General features: G+C 40.2%; 1 protein-coding gene across 3 annotated transcripts in view; it reads left to right on the forward strand.

Annotated features, from left to right (window-relative positions):
- Positions 1 to 755: 755 nt before the first annotated feature.
- Positions 756 to 21,872, forward strand: part of Sptlc2 (serine palmitoyltransferase long chain base subunit 2) — a 116,472-nt gene continuing 95,355 nt past the window's right edge. The window contains exon 1 of one of the 3 annotated variants that reach the window (XM_074067454.1): positions 756 to 809. In XM_074067454.1, the coding sequence (XP_073923555.1) occupies positions 771 to 809 (39 nt within the window). In that variant the 5' untranslated portion in view covers positions 756 to 770. Of the gene's footprint in view, positions 810 to 11,268; positions 11,613 to 21,872 lie in introns of those variants that run through there. The other 2 variants (XM_074067455.1, XM_020162208.2) reach the window with 2 other exon arrangements.

Genomic DNA, 21,872 nt, shown 5'->3' on the forward strand with positions numbered 1-21,872 from the left:
GAGTGTTGTTTATTGGGCCCTTTTAAGGCAGACTAGGAAATAGGGAAAGAAGCCATGGGACTTTCAGACCATGTGATAGACCTTCTCTCTTTCAGCCCAGTGTTGCTCTTCCCAGTTATAAATTTCTTTTCAACTATAAAATCTTAGCAGTTGCACAGCTTTTCTATTATAAATCCTCTGCAGTTATAGAGAGGAAGCCATGGAAAAATTCCACCCTTGATTGCCTCTTGTATACATGTAATTAAAATACCTAAGAGTAAGCATAAGTGCATGTGAGCACTAGAGCAAGTGCTGGGCAACTCGCAAGGTGCATGCCTGGGAATCATGCTGTTTGTTGATGGCCCTTTGGCCATGTGGTCTTTATTTCTCACTTGGTTCAGAACTTTGGGTGCCCCATGTTGTATGACAAGACCTTGTCAATCAAGCCTGTCAATCACCCTAGCCCATCCTGCAAAGACTGCGCAGAATTTTTGGGCTGTTTGCCCTTGTGATAGCCCTTTGAAACAAAACCAGATCTTCTTCTATCCCACCTGGCCAGGGCCACCACAGCTTTTTGAGGTACCTTACTTTCACCTTCAATAAACTTGGTTATCACTCTCACTACATTTTCATATCCATTCTTCTCACAGGATGCAAGTACCTGACATCTTCTGACCAGAGTTTCGAGAGACCACCCATCTGGTAACACTTTTGAGTGTTACCTAACACTCAAACCTACACAAATTTTCAGAACATATTCTCTTCCCTGGAGAGTAGCTGGAATTACAAGCATGTACACCAACACACACACACACAAACAAGAGTTCAAGGTGGGTTTTTTGTTTGTTTGTTTTCCTTTTGTTTGTTTATTTTTGTAATACTGTGGTTTGAATGCAGGGCCTCCCACTTGATAGGCAGGTGCTCTTCCTTCCACTTGAGCCACACCCCTAGTCCTTCATTATGGTTTTGATTTGCATTTCCCTAACAACTTAATAATGTTGAGCATTTTGTCATAGGCTTATTTTCCATTTGTATATCTTCCTTAGAATAATGTCTATTCAAATCTTGTGCTATTTCAGTATCAGATTTATTATTATTATTATTATTATTATTATTATTAGAGTTCTTTGTATATTCTGGATATACAATTTGCAATAATTTTCTCCCATTTGTTGGGTTACCATTTTACTTTCTGATGTCCTTTAAAGAACAAAAGTGCTTAATTTTAATGAAGTCCAGTACATCTTTTTGTTGTTGTTGTTTGTGAGATGGGGGGGGTCTCACTAAGTTGCCTGGGCTGGTCTTGAACTTGAGGTGGTTCTCCTGCCTCAACTTCTTGAGTAGCCAGGACTACAAGTGAGTGCCATCACTTCTGGTTTGTCTATTTTTACTTTGGTTATTTATGCTTTTTGTCATGTTTAAAAATATTGTGTAATCCACAGTCATGAATATTTACACTGTTTTCTTCTAAGGATTTAGTTTTAGCTCTTAAATTTAGGTCTTCCATCTATTGTGACTCAATTTTTGTATATGGTGTGAGAGAGAGGTCCAACTTCAATTTTCTTTTGTATGTAGATATCCAGTTTTCCAGCACCATTTATTGACAAGTCCATTCATTCCCCCTTTGAATTGCGCTGACACTCTTCCTGAAAAAGTCAATTGATTATACATGTTAGGGTTTGTTTCTAAATTCACAATTGTATTACTTTTTTTTTTCAGTACTGGTATTTGAACTCAGGACCTACACCTTGACCTATTCCACCAGTCTTTCTTGCGATAGGTTTTTTTGAGATAAGGTCTTGAGAACTGTTTGCTAGGCTGGCTTTGAACCGTGATCCTCCTGATCTCTGCCTCCTGAATAGCTAGGATTACAGGTGTAAGCCTCTGACCCTGCTCAATTGTATTACTTTGATCTATGTGTGTATCTGTATGACAGTAGCATACTGTCTTGATTACTTCAGCTGTATAGTGAGTTTTGAAATAGGGACATATGCATCCTCTTTGTTCTTTGTCAAAATTGTTTTGACTGCTGGGCTCAGGTGGTTAACACCTGTAATCTTAGTTACTTGGGAGGCTGAGATTGGGAGAATTGTGATAGGAGCTCAGCCAGGACAAATAGTTCATGAGACTCTATCTCCAAAGAAAAAAGAAGAGCAAAATAAGAATAGCTAGTGCCCAGCTTCCATATGAATTTTAGGATCAGCAATAGCGCAAAAAAACAACAAAAAAAAAAACCAATAAAACAGATGAGCTGGGCACCAGTGGCTCACATCTTTAATCCTAGCTACTCAGGAGGCAGAAATCAGGAGGATCGCGGTTCGAAGCCAGCCTGGGCAAATACTTTGTAAGACCCTATCTTGAAAAACCCTTCACACACACACACACACACACACACACACACACACACAAATAATAATAAGCCTGGTGGAGTTGCTCAAGGTGTAGGCCCTGAGTTCAAGTCGCACTACTTCGAAAAAAAAAAAACAAACCAGATGAATTTGGATAGAGATTGCATTTAATCTGTACATCAATTTGGGAAGCAATGCCACCTTACTAGTACTCTGAACCTGGGCTATTTTTCCATTATTTAAATCCCTATTTATTTGGGTTTTTTTTTGTTTGTTTGTTTCTTTATTTAATTGCAGTGCTGGAGTTTGAAGTCAGGGCCTTGAACATGCTAGGCAAGCACTCTTATCACTGATATAAATCCTCAGCCCTCCTTTTTTTTCAACAATAGTCTATAGTTTTATTATATTAATTCTACACTTCTGTTGTTAGTCTTTTAAGCATTTTATTACTTTTCATGATAGTGTTAATGGAATTATTTTCTTCTTCTTTTTTTCCAATTCTTATAAGGAATTGTCTTCTTAAGTTCATTTTCAGAATATTTATCTATAGCCCATAAAAATGTGCCTGACTTTTGTCTACAAATCTTGTATACTGCAACCTGTTTAGCTTGTTTATTAGTCAGCTGTGAGTAGAAGTTCTTTTAATTCTTCCTTTCTAATCTGGATCCTTTTTATTTCACTTTCTTTTCTAATTGTCCCAGCTAGAAGTTCCAGTACAATGTTGAAAAGAGTGGTGAAAGCTGAAATTCTTGTCTTGTTTTTGAATTTAGGGGGAAAAAGCATCCAGTCTTTCACCATTTAGGATACTTTTAGGTGTATATGTTTTATAAATGCTCTGTACAGGTTGAGGAAATTCTGTTCTATTTCTAGTTTGTGGCATGCTTTTATCTTGAAAAAGTGTTAGATTTTGCCAAAGACTTTTTTGTGTGTCTATTAAAATGACTCTGTAGTTTTCATCTTTATTAACATGGTATATTAAATTAATTGCTTCTGGTTACTAAAACCAACTTGTAGTTCCACTCTGTTACCAAGATTAAGTTTTTTCTTTTTGGTAGAGTTGGGGTTTGAATTCAGGACTTTGTGCTTGCTGGTCAAGTATTTTACCACTTGAGCCATGCCCCCAGCCTTAGATATTAAATTATGGCTACAAATAGATACATTATTTTAAAAAGTGGATTGAACCATTTGACACATGAACGCAGGATTTCTGGATCTGATTATTTTAGATACAAATACATGAAGAGATGCATAAACCAAGCATGTTACACCACTTCTACTTGGTGCATGAGAAGACAAATACGACAAGTACACAAATACCTGGACCCTAAAATGGCTCATATTGGGTGCTATATCTCATTATGGGACTGCAGAATGGGACTACTGCCATAGGACCCTGCTCCAGGAGTAAGAGAAAAGATATGCTGCCTGGCCAATGTAGGCTGTTTTGTTTCTTGATGACTATTCATTCTCTTCATTTCCCCCAAAATTGTTCTCCCATCTTTCTTTCACTGTTCTTTTTTCCTGCTTAGCATTCCTGCAAGGATATACATCAGTATAGATCATTAGTGTTTTACTCTTTTTTTGGCTTACATTAAAATCTAAACTTCCCAATGTTAAATATGTTGTTTTTTAAATGGGAAAACTTATTTTGAAAAAAAAAGAAACTCCACTCCTAGATATTTAACCAAGAGAAATGAAAGTGTCTGTCCTTACAAAGATCTGTGTGCACAGATTTAGAGCAACTTTGTTCTACCCCAAATTAGGAACAATCCAAATGTCCATCAATAGGCTAATGGACAAACTGTTGTTCATCCATACAAAAAGGAAAGAGAGAGAAAACAGCAAAAAGAAACAAAAACATAAGCGACCACATGGATGAATCTCAAAATACTATGTGGAATGAAAGAAGCCAGACAAAGAGAGAATGCAAGCTAGTTTTTTGTTATTTTTGGTGGTGGTGGTGGTACTGGGGTTTGAACTCAGTGCCTCACACTTGCTAAGCAGGTGCTCTACCACTTAAGCCACTCTGCCAGCTCTTTTCTATATAGGGTATTTCTGAGACAGATTCTCACAAACTATTTGCCTGACTTGCCTTCAAACTTCAATCCTCCTGATCTCTGCCTCCTGAGCTGCTACGATTTCTCCTCTGACACATCCTCACTGATTCCTGATCTGATTCCTGTACTTTTCAGACATCTATTGAGAGAGCCTTTTATGTGGCTTTGGAGTCACCCCAAGGAGCATAAACAACAGAAAACATTCTTCGAGGCATAGGTTAAAATGACTCTCCAGATACCAGGCATTAGAAACAATTGGGTTTGCAGGTGGTACAAGACTGGAAAAAAATGTGAGCAAATGTTAGGAAATTTTTGAAGGCACAGAGTAGATCCCCAAAGGATCATTTTAAAGGAAGTAGTTATATTATCTAGGAATATGTAGCATTGTCAAGTAAATATAAAGAGAGTGAGGGTAGAGATAGGAAAATCTTTGAAGGATTCTATGATGAAATGGAGAAGAAATGGCAGCTTTATCTTAAAGCTATACTATTTAAATATGCAAATTCTATCACCTCATAGAAGACCCATGCTATATTACCTAGGAAAAATGTACTATCTAATTCATGTTTTTCTTTTTTTTATTTTTTTTCTTTTTTCAATTTAAAAATGCTGAGGTTTCAAAGCTGCTGGTTACAAAAGTTACAAAAGCTTGCCTGCCACAAGCCATGTTATCACATAGTAACAGCCAATGGGACAGGGACACCAAACAAATGCTGGAGAGAGACTCCTGGTGACATCATTGTACCACCTGGATTCAGTCCGATCCACCCTTGGTCTTTTTGGTTATATGAACCAGTAAGTTTTCCTTTATGCTTAGTACAATTTGACTTTCAAAACTGAGCCTCAAAACTTGCAACTCAGAATCCTAACTGACATTACCACTTAGTGATTGTGATTGTTATCAGTATCACCACCCCCTTCTTCTCCTTCCTGGAGCCAGAAGCAAAAGTCCTCTTCCTGAAGCTGAACCTCAGCCGATTGCGACATTCCGCTGGATGAGTGCCCACAGGAAGTTCAGGGTGGCAGTGTGGGATGGGGTGTGGTGTTTTGTAGGAAGCTTCTAGAGCAGAAGAAACACAAGGGCAGAGATTTGCCTATTCCTGGAATGCTCATCTGTCTTCCCTCAGAGCTCTTCTTGCAAATGCCTTGTTAGGCATGTATTAAAATCACTCTATTGGATGCTCAGCAGGTATCTTGTAGGTGTAAAAAGGAGCCATTCTCTTTGCAATACTGAGGATTGAATCCAATGCCTCATGCAGTCTAGGCAAACACTCAACCACTGAGCTACATCCCCAGTTCTTTTTTTTTTCTCTCTCTTTTGACGGTAGTTAAGTTTGAACTCAGGACCTTATGCTTGCTAGGCACTCTACCACTTGAGTCACTCCACCAGCCCTTTTTTGTGTTGAGTATTACGAGATAAGGTCTTGTGAACTATTTGCCAGGGCTGGTTTTGAACCACGATCCTCCTGATCTCTGCCTCTAGCTAGGATTACAGGTGTGAGTCACCTCATTATTCTTCTTAAAGCTTTGTGTTTCATGCAATCATTCCTTTAAATAGCTTGGCCCTCCCAATAATAATAATGCAATTTTAAACTCTTGTCCATTTTGTGATATTGCCACTGAAAATTGTCTCAAAACATTGTCCAAAATTTTTCTGCAAAAGTGAGGTCAGAAACTCAGGGACAGCAGTAGTCTCTCAGCCTGGTTGTATTAAGTTAGCTATAATGGAAAGGGAAATAGCAGAGCTATTTCTTGTAAATCGAGACTGAAAGCTCCAAGAGGTCAGAGACCCTGCTCTTTCTGTTTGTCATTGTATTTGTGGCACCTAACATGATGTCCAGCCAAAAAAAAAGTTGTTGAATGAATGACCAAGTAGAAAATTGAATGAATAGAGCATGGAAAGGAAAGACCAAGTGAAGCTCTCAGAATCAGAACCCACCAGATCACAGCTCTTAGTTGTCCAGCTCTGGTTTGTGTGCAGAAGCAGATGTCTCCTAAAGGTCTCTTTCTACCCTGTGATTCTTCTGAAGGGTTGTTGTTTTTTGTTTTTGTTTTTGTTTGTACTGGGGTTTGAACTCAAGGTCTCACACTTGTTAGGCAGTTATTCTATTGCTTGAGCTACTCTGCCAGCCCTTTTTTGTGTTGAGCATTTTCATGGTAGGATCTAGTAACCGAGAATGGCTTTGAACTAGAACTGTGATCCTCCTGATCTCTGCCTCCTAGGCAGAAATGTGAGTCGTTGACACCCAGTCTTCTTCTACAGTCTTACTGATCTAGTAGACATTGGTCATTTTGCCTGCCAGTGTCCATTCCCTTTTTCTATTAGGTTCCCTGATAACCCCATACACACACACACCTTTTTTTTGGCATTACTGGAGTTTCAACACAGGACTTCCTGCTTGCAGGTACTTGAGCCATATCTCCTAATAGGAAATCAGGAAATCAGCTCTCCTCATTTCATGTCCTCCTCTAGGGAAGATGAATTTTGGTGAGCCCTGACCCTCTACCAGGACAGGTGAAAAAGCCTGCACCCTTCTGTGCCTGTCTGGACCAGTGGAACCTAAACTGGGCCAATCAGATGCTCTATGTAAGGCCTTGATTCTTGACCAAGTGACCCAAGGATGGAAAAGCTGGGGAGAGTCACTTATTTTGACCATAGTATGATCTCCAGAGAGCTTCTACCAACCCCTTGCTGTGGTTTTTGCTGCCCAAAAACCACACTTCTGGCTCCTGACTTTTTTTTAAGCCTGGTCCTCTAGCCCTCAGTTAGGTCTCTGAGCTGCTGATAACCTTCCAGTGAATTCTATTCTGTGTCAGTCAGCCAGCATTGACTTGACTACATGTAACCAAGAGCCTACAGTAATAGTGCTAGCTGGCTGCTCCTCTAGTTAAACTGCCTGATTTCTTTTACTCTATTTCTCTTCTGAGGCAGCAATCCTTGTGGCTATTCCACAAGCCTCCTCCTTTAATGGTCATCCCAAACTATTGGTGTTTGTCCTTGTCATTTGCAGCATCTATCTTCTTGCAATGGTTTTAGATGAGGTTGTTCCTTCCTTCTCTTTACTGAATTCCTCACGTTTAGCAGCTTGACCTTATGCTGTGATCATTGTAGACTGGTCACATTTACCCATTTCACCTAAAGCTGGGCCAATCAGAATTCTCTTTCTTGAGAGTTTTGAAGTTTTACCTAGGGAATGTGAAAGTTGCAAGTTGCCAAGAGCTAAGCATCAAAAGTGTTTGATGCTAAGAAGAAAGCTGCAATTTTCTGATGCTGGGGTTTGGGATTTTGCCCTGAGTTCCAACACTTCCTTATCTTCAGGAGTATTCTAATAAATTTACCTTTCATAAGTTTTCTAATATTGGCTTATGTTATCTGTAACCAAAAAAACATTAATTAACAGTCTCCATGTGATAGAAGACTCAGAAAGACAGAGCTGGAATTTAATTCATTCATCCATTTACTCATTCATCAAATATTTATTGAGTACTTGCTATGTGCCAGGCACATCCTAGTGATAGGTAGCAGCTAGACATGAATGGTGATATGCAAAGGGAACTCCAAAATGGAGAGACCTTGGTTCAGTGCCTATGTGCTAGGGGCCCCACTCTCTCTCTCTCATGGTCTGCTTGCTTACACGCTGCAAGTTAAACTTTTTTAGACACAGACTTTTGGCTCCACATGCTTGTGAAACACCTGCAAAACATAAAAGAAACCCCTATATGACCAGTAGGGAGGAGACTAACAAGGAGAAGGCCAGATGCCTCTTCAAGTTTAACTTTGCTCTAGAATATATACTCACCATTATGTCCCCCTGCACCTGGTTCAAAGTGAAACAGGTTCTAGTCTAATCTGCTGATGGTGAGCTACTTTGACTAAGAGTTGCCTTTTGCCCATTATCATGCCATTATAATCTCACTGTACTTTAAAATTTTCTTCCCACCTTTGTGGGTTTTTCTTAGGTGGTCATGGGTAATCACAAGCACAGAAGGATTCTTGAGGTGTGATTAATTCTTTCACAACTTTCATGTCAATCCCACCAAGCCCCTTAAACTTCAATAAAAACCTATGCCCAGTGTAAAAGTGGTTATCATTCTCAACCTCTCTTTCTGAGACAACCCACTTTCATCTCCAATAGTGCCTTTCTATTCTTCATAAACTTCGCTTTTACTTTCACTCTGCTTCACATCTTGCCAGAAATCTTGTCCCACCAATGCAAGAACCAAGATAGCTGCACTGACCTTCTAGTAACTAGGTGCTGGGAACCCAAAGATACATTCATTGAACAAATGACTAGTTTATTCAGTTAATAATTGTCAACACGCAGTAAGTATTATGTAACAGATCTGGAATACTAACTGCTTCTTTTCTTTTCTTCTTGAACTCAGGGCCTCATGCTTGCTAGGCAGGCACTCTACCATTTTGAGCCACTCTGCCAGTCCTTTTTAGTGATGGGTTTTTTTTGAGATAGTGTCTCCCGAACTAGGGTCTGGCTTGGAATTGTGATCCTCCTGATCTCTGCCCCCTGAGTAGCTAGGATTATCGGTATGAGCTACCAGTGGCCACCCTTAAATGCCTCTTTAATTCTCATAACAACTCCATGAGATACATATGTCCCATTTTACAGATAAAGGAATAGAGCCAGAGAAGTTAGACTGCTTTGCCTAAGTCTCAAGGTTTGTAAGTGCTGGAGCTGGGTATCTTGGTATATTTGACAACAAAAGTCTTACTTCTAAGCACTGCATAACTTCCCCTCAAAATGAAGAATTTCAAAGCGATGAGACAGGTTTACACAGGTGGAGTATGAAGTTCACAGAGGAGAAAGCGACTAATTTTGTAGGAAGGTTGAAGTTCAAGAAAGACTTCATACTTAAGTGACTTGTGCAATCTTGAAGGAGGAGAATTGTGTTTCTTGTGCCTACCATAGAACTTTGCATATGAACTCTGGTGAATGATGACGATGAAGCAATCTATGCATCTGGCTGAGGTTGTTTGCATGGGACCTGGGGTGTTTCCCAATAAGGCATCCTTTTTGTAATTTAGCAATAGCATATGGGGTAATCTGATCCTTTGTATATCATGGATGCTCTCAAAGGTAGTGCAGGTATTAACTTCATAAGGTGAGTGAGGAAACCAGGGCTGAGTGTTCATGACTTGTTCAAGGCCACAAGTGGTGAGTCAGTGGCAGAACAAGATAAAGAGCATTACGGTGTCCTGTCCTCGGTGGGGAGGCAGGCATCTTTACTCCTCCCAGACTTCAGTTCAGGCCTTTCCAGCCTCTGCACTTGAGCTTCTGCAGGTTGCCTTGCTTCAGAGCAATCTCCCCTTTCTTCTCAGCTCAAACTCTCCAAGTTTTGCTCATTCTTCAAAAACCAGCTCATCCCATGTCTTCCTCCCAAGCCTTTTCCAGATTCATTCAGCCCACCATCAAACTTCCATTGAATCCGTAAGTCCTGCTTTCAACCATATTCCTGCCCTGAAAACTTCACCTACGGAAATTTGGCCACTGTTATCCAGTGGCATCAGAACTCCTGTTGCCAGATCGCTCCAATGGTGGACCTGTCCTTTATTGTTTTCTTTATATTCATGTCTTGTCTCTCACTTACATGAGTAAGCTCCATGAGGCATAAACTTCTACTTAGCTTCATCTGTAGACTTATGTTCACTTTGGGATAATGATGTTTGTTGACTTAAGGAGGATAGGTGCCCACCTACTGTTAGACTGCTCAGCTCCTAAATCAAGGTATGGAAACTTGTCCACAGGCTTCCAATGCTCCAGGGGAGTATGAGGGAAAAGTATCAACTGCCACAGGGTATTGAGCAATTAATAATTAATAATAACCAACACGTAATGAATGCTAACTAATTGCTGGGTTCCGTACGAAATACATTACAGGTATTAACCCATTAGATCCTCATGACAACTGTTATTATCCCCACTGAACAGGGAAAGACACACAGAGGTCACTCCACCAGTGAGGCAGTCAGGGTTCAAACCCAGACGGGTAACTCTTAATTATGGCTCTAGATTCTTTATGGGAAACCAAGTCTCTTGCTATAATGTAGTTCAATTTTCTTTCTTTCTAACCACTCTAGGAAGACTAAAAGAGTGAGAAAATAATATTTATTATGCACCTAGTCTGGGCCCGGTATTTTGATAGGTGCACAATACTTTAGTAATAATGTGATTCTTGCAATAAGTCAATGAAGCAGGAATTATTAATTCCATTTCAAAGAATTTGGCTGTAGTTAAATCCTCAAGTTTTAGCCTCCAGTTATGGATAGAGTTAAAACTAGATCAGGCTGCCTGACTTTCAAGTAAAGTATTTAAAGGAAATTAATTGTACTGCAAACCCTGACAGGGACAAACATGATGCGCACATAAAGAGATATCTGAATTATTACTTAAGAAATGTGTTTATGTGTGCAGCACATGGAAGAATGGTAAGAGATTATCAATTAACACCCACGGAGGAATTTGCTAATGAGATAAAGGAGCTGCCTGAGTTAGGCTTGGATTCACTCGGAGAACTAACCAGGAAGCAAGGGCAGAGAGGACACCACCTGTCCTAGTGAACAGGGCACCCGCTCTAGAGATCGAGGCTCAGCCCCTGTTTCGTTCCTTACACTCTAATTGGCTATTTTTTTCTGGACTCCGCCTCCTCCTCAGTCTGGACCATTAAGCAGCAAAGCCCAACCCACGAACTGGCTTGGGTCTCCAATCAGGTGCCAGGATCACGAGTCCATCCAGAGAAGCCCCCTCTACACCCGCAAGCCGCTTCGCTCTTGTCCGTGATTGGCCAGGAATAACATGGGGTCCGCCTCTTCCTCCCTCGGATTGGTCAGCCACCCTATGGCTCTCGCCCCCGCCGGCTCGGCGCCGCCCCGTGTCCCCCTTCACCACCGAGCCTTGGGCGAGCCGCGTCCTTTCGAGGGGGCCCCGCCTCTGTGTGACGGCCCGACCGGGAATTGGCGGCGGCGCTGCAGCCATTTCCGGTTTCGGGGAGGTGGGTGCGGTGCGGAGCGGGACTTGGCGCCGCCGCCCCTGCTTACAGAACCTCCCTTGCGCCTAGTGCTGCCGGGACGATGCGGCCGGGGCCCGGAGGCTGCTGCTGCCGCCGCCCGGTAAGGGCGAACGGGTGCGTGGCGAACGGGGAAGTGCGAAACGGGTACGTGAGGAGCAGCGCCGCCGCCGCCGCCGCCGCCGCCGCCGCAGCCGCTGCCGGCCAGGTACGACGGGAGCGAGCGGCGGGGCCGGGCAGGGCCGGGCCGGACCGGGAAGGGTGGGCTGGGACCCCGCGAGCTGTCGCTCGGGCTGGCAGAGGGGGCGGCAGGGCGGGACGAGGTCGCAGTGACCGTGTGGCAGCTGGGCGCGGCTCAGGTGTGCTGGCCGCGGTGTCCAGGCGCGGGCCTGACCTCCCCGCGTCGAAGGCTCCGCATCTCGGCGAGCCTGCCCCAGGAGGTGTGGGCGCTGCTCAAAGCCCGGGCTTCCTTCCTTCCTTCCGTGTCTGGTCCCGCCAGAAGTGCCATCCGCTCCCCAGTGGAGGCAGTGAGTGACCCCTCGGACCCTGCAGGACCTTCTCAAGGGCTAGTGATGTTTTCTCTCCAAGCCCCTCGGGTCGCTGCTTCCTCCCGGAGCCCTGCAGTCCTCCAGGGAAGACCATCCTTGGGTCCTTAAGAGGCAGAGGAAGTTAGGAGGTGACGTCGGGTGGAAACACCCAGGCTGTCTTGCACACTCCTGACCCCTCCCCAAGCAGCGCGTTGGACCTCCGATCTGGCATTGAACCTGGCCCGCCGCCCCGACAGCGTTGTCCCCTTCCGGCTCTGCCCGTGGGGAGTCCCCGGCCCCACTCTCCAGCTTGGTCTAGGCGGTGGTCCACTCCTGTGGACAGGCGTGCCTGTCACACAGGGCTTTGTTTAACCCGGTGGTACCTTCTGATGAGGTCTACGCTCGTTAATCAAGGTGGAATCATCAGCCAAGTCCAGGCGGTCCTGAAATATTTCTGAAAAGTTCTGGATTCAAGGCAATACTTTCCCAGTTCTCTGAACTGTGTGTGCTGCAGAAATGTGATGTTAATGATGAGTTGGTTAAAAAGATGCAAGATGAATGTTGCTAGCCAGCGTGTTGTGATCATTTTAGTCGACTTTAATACTTAGAAGTCTTGTTCAGATGTGAAGGAAGTTATTTTTAAGTTATCAGGTTGCCTTTGAGCAGGAGTGTGACTGGTGCAGTTTTGATAGGATGGTGGTCTTAATTAGGCTTTAACATAAATATCTGGTAGTCTTCTCATCTCATCAGTAGTTGTGATAGATGGGCCTCTTACTGTTTGGTAAACAAAAAGTAAAGCCTTTCCTCAGGTCAGGTTGAGATACTAAGACTATGAGTGTTGGGAGAGTGGGAATACATAAACAGGATTTACCTCCACTGAACTTGTAAGGTGTCAAAGGCAAAGAAATGCACCTACTCAGAAGGTTAGTTTTCACTGTTTAAGAAATGATTGTGTGAGAGGATGTGACAAGAATCAGCTCCTTGTAAGTGGTGGAAGAATTTGTTGTTTTCCTAGCACTGTCAGTCACTAATAAGACAAAATTATGATGGTATAGAATGTAACAGGGAAATTTGACAGTGGGAGTTAGAAAATACCAGATGAATATGGTTTTTAAGAGGAAAAAGTCAAGAGAACGCTGGTCACATGTTAGAGGTGTTTTGCATTTGAGTGTGCTTTTTAGTCACTAGGAGTTATATTCTGATTAAATAGTAAATCAAGTTCCTCCCTCCTGCAGTCTTAACAATTTAGGATTTGTAGGCATGGTATTTCTTCATTGTTTGCCAACTTATAAAATGAAAGAAATATCAAGTTACTAAAGTTAAATTAAAAAATCTGTGATTGTAATCTGGTACACGACTGTAATCTCAGCACCCAGGAGACTGAAGCAGGAAGATCAAAAGTTCAAGGCTAGCTTGGGCTACTTAGCAAGACCCTATTTCACCACCATACCCACCAAAAAAAAAAAAAAAAAATCTGGCTGATTTTTTTAAAAAGTATATTTTTGTGAACAATTTCACTTAAGGCATATTGGTGGTGTTTGGAAAAAATGGTCTAATGGAATGGGCTAAAGACGCCAGTATCCCTTCTAGAAAACCATTTTCACAATTTATTTTAAAATAAAGACCAGATCTGTATATCTGTACGTTCTTACAGAGGAATAAGATCTTGGTAACTTAGTGAGACCAATAGAGTATCTTTAAAATACTTTAAAAGTTGCTTTTGGTAAGTTGAATTTAAAGAGATGTGCTAGTGCTCCAACCTTTACCTGTCTTTTCCTTCATATTGGGGAAAATGTTGCCAATTACGTCCCACCCCTAAAAATACTTAAGATGTTAGGCATGCAGGTGTGTGTCCTGCTTTTGCAAAAATACTGTGTTTAACATGTTGAGATGTGAATTAGTTTCCTCACATATCCCAACTTTTGTCTTTTAATGAATAGAAGTTAGGAACTTCTAAGACTTTTTTCTTTTCTTTCTTTTTTTTTAATCTCAAGAAGGAACAGCCCCTCTGTATTTCCACACACCCTGGAGTATGTTTCTGAGTATAAAGGGATGAATGCATATGTTAAAAGAACAACTCTTTGATTGGGATTGAGTTTGATTACATAGATGCAGTGGTAGGAAGGAGTTATGAAGCAATCAGAGGTTACCTTAGTGTTTCCTGATGGCAGTAGATTCGGTTTTCACAAGAGTAGCAGTTGAACAGTAAAGCATTCAAATGAGTGGGAGGAGGGTCAGCCTTTATTTGACATAAAGGATGACAATTACCTTAGGGAAATTTTGACAGAATTGGAAAGAACCTTTAGGGGTTTATGTAATTCAGATCCTTAATCTCTTTGTAGGACTTCATTAAAAACAATCTTGGCAAATGGTTCCAGAGGATTTGTAGCAAATTTTCTCCACAGCAAGTTGCATTATTCAGTGATCTTAATTACTAAGAGTTTCCATGTCTTTAACATTTGATTAAATAAATGCCATATTTGGGTTGTACCTGAAAAAAATTGTTTATTTGTTAGCTTGTATAACTCCTTGTTAACAGCACTTTTTAGAACTTTGGGCACACATTTTACTTTTCTTCATCAATTAACAGGTATGAATGGGGAGAAATTATCTGCCTTTGAGACAATTTTGAATTTAACTTTCCTCTCCTTGGGAGTAATTTTAATGAGCTATTAGAAGGATGATAATCTTCTAGTTGGCAGAATAAATAGGATTGATTCTATTTTTAAGGAGGCACTGGAGCCCAAGTGATGTTAAATAGTAAGTACAAAGAAAATAGTCTTGGTCCTGCTGCTTGTACTTAGAAGGAGCAAATAAATAACTAATGAGGGGTGGTTTGCTAACTAGCTATAGCTTTTGTTTCCTCTGAAGGGAAACAGTAACTGAGGATTTAAAGTGATAGTAGTGGGGAGCAGGAAGAAGTTGGTTATGAAGCAGGAGTAGGAAGATTAGCTAAGAACAGCCATTGTACCTGTTCAGGTTTGACAAGGCCTGATGAGCTACCTTGAAGGCCTCAAATTATTATCAGAAATAATGTTACTACTTACAACTTGTGGGATATGATTTCTGTTTGAAATGCATTTTACTCTAAGGGGGAAAAACATTTGATCTTTATTAGCTGAATCTGAAAGATTCCAGTCATTTGTGGTACTCAGGAATTTTCTTTAATAAGAATTCTTGGGAAATACATAAACAACTCTGTTTTTAACATGGTATTTTGAAACTTGGATATCTAGGGAGGGCAGACTTGCCTACTTTAAAGGGTGGGCCCACGTACACTGGAAGCTTGTAGTGCTCTAAGACAGCTAATTGGTTGTTTCAATTAGATTTAGTTTTCAAAAGAAAGAACCAGTGTTATTGGTAGAATATGCAATTGAGAGGGATGGATAGAGGCAGTGTTTGCTTGCTGAGTGGGTGTGTCTTACTTGATAAATAGTTCTAAGCCTCAAAAGTCAGTTGCCTTCTGAATAGTTTCTAAGGCGTCTATAATGTAATTTGTAGTTTGTAATGATTAAGAAGGTCCTTTATGGACTGCAGATGTGGCTCAAGCAGAGAGCACCTGCTATGCAAGTGTGAAGCCCTGAGTTCAAACCCAGACTCACCAAAAAAAAAAAAAAAAATTGGCCCATTGCTCTTGACCTAGTTAATCTCTGAAATTTTATGTTACAATTGCTATCTTTAAGACCACTTCAAAGATCCATTATGAAGCTTGAGGAAGCCATTTTTCCTTTTCTTTTAAATAATTTTACCCCTGTTTATAGGAATAATGCATGTTTACTTCAGGATTTTAAAATATTGGGATGGATAATCCTTCTGTTGAGGAGTCATTTTTTAAATTTTAAACTGATAAATTAAAAACAAAAGTACACATTAATGGGGACCATGCAGTGTTTCAATATATATATATATATATATATATATATACATTGTTAGCGGTTTTTTATTTTATTTTTTATTATATTTATTTATTTTTTATTCATATGTGCATACAATGTTTGGGTCATTTCTCCCTTGTTAGTGGTTTTGTTTTGACAGTTTCTGGGGTTTGATCTCAGGGCCTTGCATAAGTCAGGTCAAAGATACCTGTCTCCTCAAATATTTATCATTTATGGTGAAAATTTTAAAAATCTTTTATTCTGGCTTTTTGAAATGTTTAATACATTACTGTATTGAAATGTTTAATACATTACTGTTGTACAGTAGCATAGTCAAACTTCTTGCTCCTGTCTAACTGTAATTTAGTACCTATTGATCAACTTTTCCTCATACCTCTCACTCCTACTCTTCCTGGCCTCTGGTAACCACTATTCTATTCTCAACCAATATGAGGTCAACTTTTTTTTTTTTTGTTTTTTCTTTTTTGGTGCTGGGATCGAACCCAGGGTCTTGCGCATGCTAGGCAAGCACTGTACCACCAAGCTACATCTCAGCCCTGAGGTCAACTTTTTTAGATTCATATGTGAGTGAGGTCATGCAGTACTTATCTTTCTGTGCCTGACTTATTTCACTTAACATAATGATTTCCAGTTCCATCCATGTTGTTGCAAATGATAGGGTTTCATTCTTTTTTTATGGCCAAATAGTATTCCATTGTGTGTTTATACCACAGGGGTTCATTTTTTACATATGGTCTGTTGTGAATCATTGTGCTGCTTTTTGATAAGTTCTAAGTACAGTGAGTTATGCAGTTGTACTGAGACTATGGGTATGACCCAGCCTTATTCCAAATAATACATAGTGAGGTTGGAATTGAAAGTATGCAACCATTTTTGTCATCTGGCAAGATTTAGAAACCATTGAGTAAAGTGACCTGTTAAATATGATTATTTTGAATTAACCTAAGTAATCCTCTTGCTGCCTAATTAGTAATTCTCTAAAGTGAGATTTTACTATTTACATTGTGCCTGGTATGTAAAAGGAATTCAGGAGATGCAGGTTGAAGAAATGGGTGGTAATTGAAACCATTAAACTTTTAGTAGGTAGAAAAGGGCATTAAGCTAGAAGAGGAGGTACTAAGGATGTAATATTAGAGAATCATAATGTTCCTGGAAGTAGACACACACGTACAAAACATGTACACTGCTGAAAAAGATTTGGGCGTTCTAGAGCAAGTGATAACAGGAAGTGATATGAGAAAAGACCAGGGAAATGGAGGCTGATTCATGAAGAAGAGTAGGCAGTATTTTTGGGCTGTGAGAAACCAAGGATATTAGTAGCAATAGGTACTATTTACTGAGTGCTAATGTGTGCTAAGCTGTGTCCTATTTTCCTTGGTTGATTGATTGATTGATTGATTGATTACACAGTACTGGAAGTTGAACTCAGGGCATCGTGCTTGCTAGGTAGGTGCTCTACCACTTGAGCCACTCTGCTCAGCATTGGTTATTTTTGAGATAGGATCTTGCCATGCAGACCTGGACAATAATTCTGTTTGTGCTACCCTGCATAGCTGGGGATGATAGGTGAACACACCTGCTCCTAGCCATTGGTTGAGATGAGATCTTGGGAACTTTTTGCCGAGGCAGGCCTGGAATCAAGATTCTTTTGATCTCTGCCTCTCAAGTAGCTAGGATTACACCTATCTAGGAGGCTACCTCACTGGCCTCTACTATCTTCTTTATCTTATTTTCACAAGATCCTTTCTAAGTAAGTATATCCCCATTTAATAAAATAAAAGAAAACTAAAGTCAGACCACTTAAATAACTGACCCAGGGCCAAAAGTTATTGGGTTATATTCAGATTTGTCTGACTGTACTATACCATTGCATTTGGCAATACAAAATTCACTGGAAATTTTTGAGAATTTAAGTTAGATATTAGGGATGACAATAGATTTCATCTCTTGAGAATCATGTATAGAGGCTGGTCTTTTCTTGGTATTTTATTGACATGCACTAGCCTTTCTCTACTGCATACCACACATACTAGAGATAATAGTTTTGAACTTTGGGCAAATCACACAAACTATGCCTTGCGTATGTTTCCAGAAGTATCTTCTTATCGGTAGGGGACGTTTGAAAGGTAGGGAGTCCACATTTTTTCTTCCACATGGAATGGACTCAAAAGTGCTCCAAAGCTTGCTGTAAAACACATTTATAGTTTGACATGACCATTTTTCTATCAAAAATCTCAAAATGGAGACCTTCAGGTATACATGGACTGGAACATATGACTTGAATGGCATTCTGTGCTCACTGGGCACAGATATCTGTAGAGAATTACTGCCCTAACATGCCACCCAAATCTCTCTAGCACTTTGTCATCTAGATAAGCATCAGGGTGTAATAGAGGCAGTTGGTGCCAAAGTACAGTGAAGATCTGCCACAAATTCTACCTCTTCTGAGCTCTCACACCTCTAACATGTCCTGAGCCTATAATGCCAGCCGCTCCACTCTGCCCCTTCCACACGTGCCATTCTAGTTTTACAGATCACACCCCTGCAGAGGCAGCCTGGTTTCCATCCATTTCCCTTTTCTGGGACTACTCCCTGATGTGCAGGGTGGACCTTTGGTGGTCACATCTGTGCTTTGTGACTGGGTTTCCTTAGCCATAACTGATTAACACAAGTTAATTCTCTCTTGTGGGAATTTAAATTTTTGATGGGATGAGAGCTGGAGGGCAGTGGACAACCCCACATACAGGAGATTGTAGACTCCTACCACTGAGGTTAGAAGAGCTTGCTATCTTTTCCCTCCTCTCTTCTTTTACATACCCACTGACTTTTCAATAAATCACCCTTTTGCTTAGTTAATAATCTGTTTTTATTACTCTCAATTGAAAATGTTAAGATACAGATTCTGCGTTAAAAGCTCTTAGGGCTTCAGTGCTGTGTGTGTGGGGGGGTATCAAATTCAGGGCTTTGCACATGCTAGGCAAGTGCTCTACCACTAAGTTATATCCCTGGCCTGCTTCAAGACATTTTAAAAACTGGTTTCCAACTTTATTGATTTTGTTCATTTGGAATTCTCTGGGAAATTATCTAGGGTAAGGGTTACCTGGTTCACAATTATAAGTAGGTATTACATTGTATTGAGAGAGAACCAGTTTTAATTGTCTGCTATAACTAACCTTTTGCCAAGTTCTCATTAATACATATAAAGCTAGACCCCAGTCCACACACACACAAAAAAAGCCAGAAGGCCACAAATCAAAATTCAGTATTTGTCTACTAAGTTTGTCAGACTACAGAAATAAGCTCATACCACTGGCAAGTCTTTTTCTTTTTCTTTTTTTTAACTTTAATTTTTTTTTTTTTTGTGGGACTGGTGTTTGAACTCAGAGCCACACTTCTAGTGTATTTTACTCTAGTTATTTTGGAGATGAGGTCTCTCAAACCATTTGCCCATACTGGCCTTGAACAATGATCTTCCGAATCTCAAGCCTCTCAAGTAGGTAGGATGACAGGCATGAGCCATCAGTGCCTGGCTAGGGCTAACTCTTTTTCTGATAAGAAAAAAATACAAACTAAAGGGGCGAAATAAGATTATTTAACAAGACTTTAGGAAAATTGACTGTTTCGAGAAAAAAGTCTAGTTAGAGTTTTTCTTCATACCATATTGTGACAGAGACCACTAGCTGCCCTCTAATATACATTCTCCTATCTTCATCTTAGTAATAGAATCTCAGGTTCCATGGTGGCATGTGGCCACCCAGCTACAGTCTACATTTCCCAATTTCTCTTGCAGCAAGGATTAGCCATGTGACGAAATTGAAGCCAATGACAAGTTAACAGAAGTGATGTGTACCGCTATTGCATTGCATCCTTTACAACAGAAAGTGTTTTCCCTCCACTTCTCTTTCCCTCTTCTTGTGGCCTAGAATGTAGATGTGTTTGCACATGCAGATGCTAATAAAAACAGTAACCTAAAAGAAGGCAGAACAAGGAAGACACCTGGGTCCCAAATAACTTATCCACTCAGGACTGCCCATCTGCCTCCAAACTTACATCACAGAGAAATATCTTGTCTGAACAACTATTTTCATGCTACATTTGTAGTAACAAAAACAAAGAATTAAAATCCAATACTGAAATTTTTGCTTTTAGGTTGGATTTAATAGGGAAAGATAAAAAACCATTGCTTTCACAGTAACAACTAGATAAGACTATGTAAATTACTCCAAAAGTTGTTTGTTGTTTTTTCTTTTTAAGATGGGGTCTCACTGTATAGCCCAGGCTGACCTCAAGCCTCTGATTCTCCTGCCTTAGCCCCCTGAGTTCTGGGATTATAGGTGTGCACCACCTATCATTGCAAAGCAATGAGAACTAGGTGAGTTATAGTTTCAGAGAGGGAAGAGCCCTTTCAATTTCAGTAGATAGCTGAAACTGCTGTCTACTGCAGTTACATATTCTCCTGTCTTCAGGAGGAAACTGCAGAAGTTAGGACTGGCTTTTACTTCTTCTCTTGTGCTCCTTTGCAGAGGTTGAGACTGGATTATTGATCATTATGTTTGCTCTTGGCAGAACTCTACCAAGAGAAAGAAAAACCAGCAGAGCTTACAACAGCTATATGGGCTGGCATGGTAGACTGAATTCCACAAGAGTCCCAGATACTGGGCATGTTTTCTGCATAGGACATTTACCAAGTGCTAAAGAAGCCAGAGTTCTGGACTGGAGAGGCAACTTAAAGTCAACCACATATCTCACAATGCTTAGCAGATAAAGCCTATGATAAACATACCATGGATCCCACCCTTGAGACATTGTGGTCACGACTGTAGACCAAGTCTATCTAAACCTTCAGTTTGGCATGACCTAGATGTTTGGATCTGGCCCCTCACCATAGCAGCATAAGAGAGCAAAAGGCAGAAGCAATGTTGACTTTTTAGTTTCTGAAGTTTTTTTGTTTTTTGTTTTTTTAATAAATGATGTTTAGCAATCTGTCAAAACCTCCTCTCTTAGGAAGGAGGGATTGTGAAAGATGGAAGAAAGAAGGCACAGTGTACAGTAGTTTACAGATTCACCTCATTAGTTCCACTCTCTCAGACTTAGGAAATCTGTCACAACTTGATCTTCCCTTTCTTTAATTTCTCATGCCCAGGAGTAAAGATACCTCATGTTTAATTTTTTAACATTTCAAAACTGCAAAACTAATTTTCAGACATCAAAACTTCTCTAGGCCCCTATTCCACTAAGAAACTCAAAATTGTTGTAAATATTTCATTTTTTCCACTTACTTTACAAATATTTGACTTCTGTATTTCAAGAATGTTGGTGATACAGATAGACTGAAAAGTCTGTCAGTTCTTAATTCTCATCTTAAGAATTGTGCAGTCTTGGCTGGGGTATGGTGCAAGTGGTGGAGTGCCTGCCTACCAAGCGTAAAGACTTGAGTTTAAACTCCAGTATCACCATCAAAGGAAAAAAAAAAAAAAAGAATAATTTTGCAGTTCTTTCTTTTTTTCTTTCTTTTTTAGAGAAAATGGATGTCAATATAAACATGATGTTTGAAATAAAAGAGTAAGGAAACTATTTTAAAGAATACTACCTAAAGAGATTTAAATTTTAAAATGCAAGATGAAAAATGCACCAAGTCAAGCATTTCTTTTACACATGATTCCTAAGCTGTCTCATTTTTTCTCTTCACTTTATAAAATGAGAAAATCAAGAAAAGTAGAGTAAGCAATTTATCTAATCACAAGGAAATCATACATCAAAGTTGCAACCTTTTCTCTACATTTTTCATGTATTGCCATTTACTCATGTTCCTGAAATTTCCTTTGAATCAAGTTTTCCTTTTATTATTTCACAGGTACTTCATCTTAATCGAATTGTTATAAAATAATCAGTAGTTTAAAATTAGAATTTTACTTTACGCTCATCTTCTGTGCTCATTTTTGCTACTCATTTTATCAGCTATTTTTTGCTATTCATATTATTAACTGCACTTGAGTTGAGATGAATGGTTATAAGAGTTTCCTCTGCTTAGGAAAATGCCTTCTG

Source organism: Castor canadensis, chromosome 3 (genome assembly GCF_047511655.1).
Source record: "Castor canadensis chromosome 3, mCasCan1.hap1v2, whole genome shotgun sequence".
Taxonomy (NCBI): domain Eukaryota; kingdom Metazoa; phylum Chordata; class Mammalia; order Rodentia; family Castoridae; genus Castor; species Castor canadensis.